Source organism: Sinocyclocheilus grahami, unplaced genomic scaffold (genome assembly GCF_001515645.1).
Source record: "Sinocyclocheilus grahami isolate Dianchi unplaced genomic scaffold, SAMN03320097.WGS_v1.1 scaffold149.1, whole genome shotgun sequence".
NCBI lineage: Eukaryota > Metazoa > Chordata > Actinopteri > Cypriniformes > Cyprinidae > Sinocyclocheilus > Sinocyclocheilus grahami.
In genome coordinates this window covers 43,635-52,771 of record NW_015505328.1, presented here as the reverse complement: position 1 = coordinate 52,771, position 9,137 = coordinate 43,635, and the positions used below count along the sequence as shown (strand labels likewise).

The window sequence follows — 9,137 nt, the reverse complement described above, 5'->3', positions numbered from 1 at the left end:
TTTTTTTCTTGAGAGAGAGACACAGAAGTTTTCCAAGTGAATGCAAATGCATTGAAATATTGAAATATATATAAAATAATATATATATAAAAAAAAAATTTGCATCACCATGGCCCTTAGGGTTCCCGAATGTTTCCCCTTTAAGGTGCCATAACTTTACTGTTGCTTTGCGACATTTGGTGTGAGGAAGGAACATTTAAACTTTAAAAAAAAAAAAAGGTTTAATTGATTGTCTCACCATACAGCTCCATAAAAGTGCATTTTATCTTAATTTAATATTTTATTTAGCTTGGTACATTATGCGTTTCGTTGCATGGCATTTTCTAATATAATTAATATAATATTAGCAGCCCTACTCAGAACATAAACATGCAATATGATTATAAAGATTACCTTTGGTTTAAAAAAAACACTGATTGCATCCTATGAATATAAGCAAGCTGACTTAAAACTACATTAATGGTAATATTGATATACATAATAACATACAATAGGACTGGTCATGTGTCTACAGTCTAGCAAGCACATTCCTGAGCAAAAAAAGTTTGTTGCAGCTCACAAACGCAAATATTACAATCAATATTTTTTAGAATTAAGCATATACTAACATGATACATTTTCCAAACCAAAAAGAAAAGTCCGCCAAATGCACTATAATCTAGGGATGAAACCAGTTTGAACTATTCTGTTTATAACCACATGGAGGAGCTGCACACCAACATAATGAATGCAGGCTCATTCTACTGACTGAGATTATATTTTTGTGCAGGTACAGTTCTCATATCATCGAAAAGAGTGGTTCGGCCCCTTTTATTGCAGAAATGATCAAGCTGTGTGTGTTTGGCAGATGAACCACCTGCATGTTAGTTTTTACAGAGAAAATAACACTGCTTATGAGAGTTTTCTACTCGATCAGTCATTCAGGAGTTTTTCAGAACTCTTACGCAGAGTGGTAATGGTGATGATGGTGGTGATGGTGGTGCTCATGGTGATGATGGTGTTCGTGTCTTTGAGGAAGGGGCATAAAACCCCCAGGAGGAACAGCTGGCCCCGGCTGTAATTCTCTGTCATGATTGCTTCTGGAAGGTGATGCAGTCTCACGGGCTCGGGCACGCATGCGTTTGCTGGAGCTGTGCAGCAGAGGTTGCTGTTGCTGCTGTTGGGATGGATGGCACCAGGTCATAGGGTGATGCCCATGGAGCTTGCTGGGTTTGGTTGTGGCTCCGCTATAACCGACAGACTTGCTGCGGTTGCGGAGTGACCTGAGGAAAGGAATGGATTTTCCAGATGACTCCACTGGGTTGCAGGTTTCGGGTTGAGAGCGATGATGATGGTTACGGGAAGAGCTCTCCTGAGGCTGCTCCTCAGCACAGGTTTCTGGAGCTTTGATAGTAGAATAAATCATTTTTAAGAAAGCTTTAAACATCTAGAATCTTCTAGAATTAGAACAGAATAAACTGAATTAAACTGGCTTTCATAAAACTGAGCTCAGCAATTTTCACTGGCCTTGCTGAAGTTCAGAGAATAAATATTAAGCTATCACCTTCAAATCGAGAAGTGTAGTTTTCAATTCCAGCCAGATCTAGATAGTGGTTCCTACGTTCTGTGTTTTCATCTACGGAGTACTGCTTCCTCTCCGAAACACCCAACTGATCCGAGTTCAGTTGTCTGACAGACAAAATAATACAGTATTATTAAATATTGTGTTGGTAATAGTGTTGTTATTGTTAACTAAAATGATCAAAAATTGTTTCATTAATTTAAATTAAGCTTAAAATAAGAAAACTCCGAAAATTATAAATGTTGCCATGGCAAATATCTAAATAAAACAAGTTACATTTACATTTAGTCATTTAGCACAGTGGTTCCCAACCCTGGTCCTGGAGGCACCCCAACACTGCACATTTTGCATGTCTCCTTTCTCTGACACACCAGTTTCAGGTCTTGGAGTCTCTACTAATGAGCTGATGACCTGAATCAGGTGTGTTTGATTAAGGAGACATGCAAAACATGCAGTGTTGGGGTGCCTCCAGGACCAGGGTTGGGAACCACTGATTTAGCAGATGCTTTTATCCAAAGCGACTTCTAAATGAGAAAAGAAAGAGCAATAATATGCAAGTGTATATATAAATAATGTATATATAAATATGTATGTGACAAGTCTTGGATAGTTTAACGCAGTACACGTAGCAAGGCTTTTTTAAGTAGATGGAATAGAAAAAAAGAAAACAGAACATTAGCGTTAGATCACTCTTAAAAATACAGGTGTTTAAAAGGTTCTTAACAGCAAAGAACCATTTTTGGTTCCACAAAGAGCAATTCAGTCAAAGGTTCTTTAAAGAACCATCTCTGTCTTACCTTTTTATAATCTGAAGAACCTTCTTTCGCCACAAAGAACCTTTTGTGAAACAGAAAGGTTTTTCAGATTAAGGGTTAGTTCACCCAAAAATTTAAATTAGACTGCGTTTTACTTACCCTCGAAGCATCCTAGGTGTATATGACTTTCTTCTTTCAGACGAATCCAGTCGGAGTTATATTAAAAATAGTCCTGGCTATTCCAAGCTCTATCATTGCAGTTGAACAGTCCACAAGTCATAATAAAACGTGCCGCAGACGGCTCCGGGGGATGAATAAAGGCCCCCTCTAGCGAATCCATGAATTTTTGTAAGAAAAATATCCATATTTCAAATGTAATAAACACTTCTCTCTCACTTCCGCTGACTGTCATACGTAAGACACGCGGCGTTGTGTAATTAGTGACGAATTCGGAGAGAGAGAGAACAAAACAAAACGCCGGTCACGAATTAGAAGAACAAACCGAGGATTTGCAAAGAAAAATGTCGGAGGATTTCGATATAAAGCAAGAAGAGACTGGTTTTCCTTTGCTAAAGTAAGGAAACTTTGCTTCCTTTGCTCCTATTAAACAAACTCGCGAGACTAGCAATAGCATATCTCAGAGGTGCGCTCTACGCACACGTGCTGCGTCATCCGACGGAACTGCTTCGGTGTATGACAGTCAGCGGAAGTGAGAGAAAAGTGTTTATTACGTTTGAAATATGGATATTTTTCTTTAAAAAACACATGGATTCGCTACAGGGGGCCTTTACTCATCCCCCGGAGCCGTCTGTGGCATGTTTTATTATGAATGCGCATGCTATATTTGACGACTTGTGGACTGTTCAACTGCAACACCCGCTGACTGCAATGATAACGCTTGGAATAGCCAGGACTATTTTTAATATAACTCCAACTGGATTCGTCTGAAAGAAGAAAGTCATATACACCTAGGATGCTTTGAGGGTGAGTAAAACACAAGCTAATTTTCATTTTTGGGTGAACTAACCCTTTAAATGTTCTTTATGGAACCATTTAGACAAAAAGGTTCTTCTATGGCATCGTGAAGCACCTTTAATTTTAAGAGTGAGGGTCATTTTTTTATTGAAATAAATAAAAAGAAAAGTCGAAAGAATAGAAAAAGAATAGAGAATGCTAGTGTTAGAAGGTCAATTTTTTTTATAAAAAAGAAAACAAGTAGTTAGAATAGTAATAGAATTGAGAGTGCAAGTGTTAGAGGGTCGTTTTTTAATGAATAAAAAGTAGATAAAATAAAAATAGAATAGAGAGTACTAATGTTAAAAGTTAAAGTACAAAAATTACTAAAACTGAAAACAAAAATAGAAGCTAATTAGAAATAAAAATTACGAAAGCACATTAGAAAATTATAAAAACTTGATTTTAATTAAAACTGAAAATATAAAAGTAAAAGCTACAAATATTCATAAATACTATAGTAGTATATAAATAATACTAAAATAACACTGGTATAATTACTGGTTACTGTTACTATAATTTTATTCCATTTTGTTATCATTTTGTTCCACTAGGTAAATAATTCTAATTTTGTTGGCATTCATTTCCTGTATAAATATTTCTCAAGAATAACTTCTGATTCATTCATATATGCAATACTAAAAATCACCTGATTTGAGAATGAGCGCTCTCCGCACACCGTACTGAGTCCTCCCGCTCATTTAGAGACATCCCAGCATCCCGTTCTCAAGAAGGACAAAAGTAAAATGTGAGTAACACTACATTATATCCTGATTATTTCAGGAGATTGATCAAATAGGATATGAGACCATTTGTTTGTTTTTTTTATGATAGGTTTGTTCTTCACCTTTTCTGTTGCCTTTTCTGCTGGTTAATGGAGTGACACTCAGCTTCACACGCAGGGTTGTGCCATTGCTAAGCACCAGCTGTTTGACTGATGCCTCGACCACCTCACAGATCGTCTGCATCAGGCTCAACATATTCTGCAACAAACACAATGAGAGAAACTCAGCAATGGCTAAATGATCACTTTAATGAGATGGTAGATCCTATGTCGATACTGAACTTTACCTCTCTGGTTATTTTCCCATTGCTGTCCAAATCATACAATGTGATCATACACCCTTGATGATTTTCATCCACATTACACTCCTTGTCCTAATATCAACATCACAATGGAAGGATTTGCAATCATTTTTGTATTAGCATGACAACATGTTTATTAATATAAGATATCCTACACCTCAGAAAACAAATATTAAAAGTTCACAAATTAACTTTTTTTCAGCAATAATGCAATCTAAGTGAATGCTAATTGAAAGTGACATTAAAGATATTTATCATGTTTTTAAAAAACTATTTAAAATAAATTCTGTTTCATCAAAATATCCTGAAAAAGTATCACCGTTTCCACAAAAATATTAAGCAGCACAATCAATTTCAACATTGATATTAAAAATAAATTCTTGACAGCATTCTTGTCACTGAAGACTAAAGTAATTTGCCATCACATGAATAAATTATATTTAAAATATAGCAAAATAGAAAAATATTTTAAATTGTAATAACATTTCACAATATTACTATGAAAATTAGTCATAGTCGAATAACAGTAAATGCAGCTTCACTACGAGACTTCTTTCAAAAACATTTAAAAATCTTACCGACCCTAAACTTTTGAACAGTATGTCAGGTTGGTCGTCTTTGGAGTTTCACAACAGGTACAATGTTCAGTGTTTCATGTGCAGTTATCTATGACAAAAACTTACATCATCCTTCCCATTTCTTCTAAATGAATCTTTGAGTGGATGCTGTCTTTCATTTTCAGGAGAAGAAAGCGAAGAATTAGGAGTCTCCATTACTCTCTCTGGTGGTAGTGTTACTACAAATAACAGATAATGTTAAAGGGTTAGTTCACCCAAAAATGAAAATTCTGTCATTAATTACGCACCCTCATGTCGTTTCAAACCCGTAAGACCTTCGCTGATCTTCAGAACACAGATTAAGATATTTTTGATGGAATCTGAGAGCTGTCTGACCCGGCATAGACAGCAATACAACTGAAATGTTCCCAAGTCCAGAAACGTAGCAAGGAGATCTGTAAAATAATCCGTGTGACATCAGGGGTTCAACCATAAGTTTACGAAGTTACGAGAATACTTTTTGTGCGCAAAACCGATCCGGCATGACGCAGCTGACACAGAACAGCATACACTGTTTACGTCCAGCTGATACTCTCCAAAATGGCGCTACAGGGTGATGCGGAGGAGACGAATTGTTGAATAAAGTCTTTTTTTTTTCTTTTGCGCACAAAAAGTATTCTTGTAGCGTCGTAAAATTACGGTTGAACCCCTGATGTCACATGGATTATTTTACAGATCTTCTTGCTACGTCTCTGGACTTGGGAACATTTCAGTTGCGTTGCTGTCTGTGCAGGGTCAGACAGCTCTCAGATTCCATCAAAAATATCTTAATTTGTGTTCCGAAGATGAACGAAGGTCTAACGGGATTGAAACAACATGAGGGTGAGTAATTAATGACAGAATTTTCATTTTTGGGTGAACTATCCCTTTAACAGATCATACAAAGACCTCGACTGAGAAAACAAACATCTGTCCAAAACATTAAAATCCAACATTACAGAATATTTAAAATGACAGATTAGTCTGTATTATGTTGCTTTAAACAATGGCACTATTTGTAAATGAGTTTCCTTTCACAGTTCAACTTACCCTGTAGTGAACAGTATTGATCAGACATCTGATCTTCTTTTGGATCTCTACCACTCAGATCCTAGAGTTAAATAGGAAAAACAAATCATTAAAGCTATGGACATCCAAAGAAAACAATGGATTGGAGTGCAGCTAGTGTATGTGTGTGTGTGTGTGTGTGTGTCATTTAAAGTCAAAGACTGATTTAGTTCGAATACATTGTGTAAAACTGAAATGAATGCGATTTGGCCAATATATTCTTATAATCTCATGTTTTGGAGATTAATTTGTATGTGATGTACACTCTCAGGGGCGGTACCCTTTTAAAATGTATTCATGTTTACACTTTAGGTACTAACATGTATTTTTAAAGTACTAAAATACACCTTTAAGATACTAATATGTATCATTTAGTGGTAAATAAGGTACAAAGATGTACCTTTTAGCTTTTTTACCTTAGGGTACCGCTCCAGTGACAGCTTTGTAACTTTTTTCTAAGAGTGTACAGCAGATATGAACATTTTTGTCAACTAATGGTGACATGTATTCACCCGGAATCTAAATTGTTGCTTAAAATTACTTACAATATTTCACTTAGCAACAGTAAGCAAAACCACATGTAATTCAAAGCATGCAAGTACTATTTCTTCATTTTTGCATACATTTTCAGCTTGCACAATAGACATTAGTAAGGTTATTTGCCATATTGACTTTTATGTGAGACTTACAGTCTTTACAGTGGCATGCACTGCATAAATGTCCTAAATCGCATGTAACTTTTAAAACTTTTATTGTACACAGTACTTCGCACAGTTTTGTTTTCATTTCTGTCAAAAATTAAATATCACACTATCTGACTAAGGTCTATAGATTCATCATCTGTGATTGAACAAGTTGAACATGAACAGGTTGCCATTATGCTTGTTCCCTGGAATTGTACCCATGGTACTAGCAAATAATGTTACATACTTTGCAATATCACAACTTGCTTTTCACCTTAATAACCTTACTGTACCATTCCCGGTGACTATTTATATGTCTTCAGCTACTACAGTTACCCTTGAAAATTGATTTATCAGACCATTTATAGCAATTTAAACCCTGCTCTTTTCTTATACACATCTTTAGCAAGGTATGGTCATCATCAAGCATCTCCAAGTAGGTAGGACTGTACATCTTTAAAATGTAAAAAAAAAAAAAACATTGTTTCAATGTTACAAAAATCCAGGAAACTGTTCAACTTCCTGCACGTCTGAATTCGCCTGAAAACAGCAACATAACTGCACTGTGTTGTACGTTTCCTTGGTCCTAACCACCAACCCTGATCTCTGAATTAGACGTTTGATGCACACAGCATCACCACAACAATCCAAGGCCTTTAGCAGAACCACTCGTCTACATTTTGTAAACTCATCTGCAGCAGCCTTCATCATAGCACTCCTCCCACCAACTACACCTCCTTTCCCTCCTCCAACCACTTTCCCCCAGGTTCCCCATCACAGCCTCCCTCTGTTTTCAAAACCAGTAACAGATGTGTGGTGGGGCTGTGCTCTAAGACCCTGCTGTTCTGGCTGCCGGCCATATGCATTTCAGACAGTGATGAAGGCTCCAGGCTCCGCTGAGAGAATGAGAGCAAAGGAAAAAGAGGGAAGAGACCCACCACCATTTAAATACAATGCTGAGAGTACAGTGTAATACGGAGAAAAGCGTTCAGTGCCTAATTGTTCTCAAAATCTGAGTAGTCTAAAGTGTGGAAATGCTGATGACAATTTATGTTGATTTGTGTTGACTCACATTTTAATTTCTTCACTTCACCTCTAACAGTGCAAGCTAGGTATACAATTTTTTTTAGATCCCAGGGAATCAAACCCATGACTATACGTATGCTCTACTCAAACTACAGGAATACTCGCAGCTTGTCTATTATCTCATATAACCACACATTTTAAAAACTACTGGTATTTTAGAGCTTGGCACCAGACGTTAGGTCATAACAATAAAGATAAATCGAATGTACTGGTTACATAATGTACAAATGAAAGGGTTTTATAGCAACATCGTTTCTTTTAATAAGCAAAACTCACATTGCATAATATTAAACAGATCAGTAGTAGTCTATTTCGTGTCAGTAGTACAGTATGCAATGACTATAAATGTAGCCTATTTACTTTACGTTGTTAAGAATTAATCTATATAATCTAGCAATGTTGCATAATGGTTTAGTAAAAGTTAGGATGAAGTGTTATCAGTAAAAGTTGTACTCATCAACCAATTAACACTTTACAGGTTTAACCCTTAAACATGCACTTATAGTAGGCGAGCTATACATAGTTATGTAGATGTAGAGTGACAGTTAACTTAAATCTGTCTAGAACATTAAAAATGGTCACCTTACCTGTTTGTTTCTGTTCACTTCACCAACACACTCAGCCTCCTTGAAAACATCTCCTAATACAACACAAATGTCCATTTAATAACCTTTTCTTATATGTAATAGCCATATGGATAATTAAGTTATCACCTTACCCTCTGGATTTTCTCTCCGTTTACACGCTAGGGAAAAAAAATAAACAAGAATGAGAATAAAGTGACTTGCTATGTTTTAGCGTCTGGCACGTTATTTGCACACTGTCTTACCAGGTTTCGATTGTAGTTTTCCCATGTTGATTTCATTTACGGAAAGAACTAACGAGCTGTCATTTCAGGAACAACTGTGACATCTTCTGTGCCATAAATGAAGTGGGGCTGGATATGCATGTTTCCACTGAAGCCTGTCCATATTATAGTCTGAGACTGAAATGAAGTTTGGGAAAGTCTAGTCTACCGTATGGATTTGATACACGCTCGCTCGCTGCGCGGTGGAAGCGCAACTCGTAGGACTCACCCTCCCTTTGATGATGTGCACCTCCTTCAGTTTTAGCGCACTTTATTCGTTGGACAGCCTGGTAAAAATTTGCATGAGAATTCTTATCCAAGCCTTCGACCATATTCCTAAACCACATGTTCAGTTTTAATTTCTCCTCTTAAGAGAGATTCACTTCAAAGCTCTTTAAAATGACCGATTATGTTTCAAATTGAACACAACATAGGCCTAAA

General features: G+C 36.5%; 1 protein-coding gene across 1 annotated transcript; it reads right to left on the bottom strand.

Annotated features, from left to right (window-relative positions):
- Positions 1 to 355: 355 nt before the first annotated feature.
- LOC107592076 (protein naked cuticle homolog 2) lies at positions 356 to 8,852 on the bottom strand. Its single transcript, XM_016281435.1, has 10 exons — positions 8,679 to 8,852; positions 8,568 to 8,594; positions 8,437 to 8,489; positions 6,063 to 6,123; positions 5,100 to 5,212; positions 4,402 to 4,488; positions 4,178 to 4,313; positions 3,980 to 4,055; positions 1,544 to 1,668; positions 356 to 1,383 (listed from the first exon to the last, which is right to left on the bottom strand). The coding sequence occupies exons 1-10, from the start codon at positions 8,701 to 8,703 to the stop codon at positions 941 to 943; spliced, it is 1,146 nt and encodes a 381-aa protein (XP_016136921.1). The 5' UTR covers positions 8,704 to 8,852; the 3' UTR covers positions 356 to 940.
- Positions 8,853 to 9,137: the final 285 nt, after the last annotated feature.

Coding starts and splice junctions, on each gene's coding strand:
- LOC107592076 (XM_016281435.1), bottom strand. CDS start 8,703: ATGGGAAAACTACAATCGAAACCTG. Junction 8,490..8,567: donor ACGGAGAGAAAATCCAGAGG/GTAAGGTGATAA, acceptor GTGTTGTATTAG/GAGATGTTTTCAAGGAGGCT. Junction 4,314..4,401: donor ATGGGAAAATAACCAGAGAG/GTAAAGTTCAGT, acceptor TGTTTGTTGCAG/AATATGTTGAGCCTGATGCA.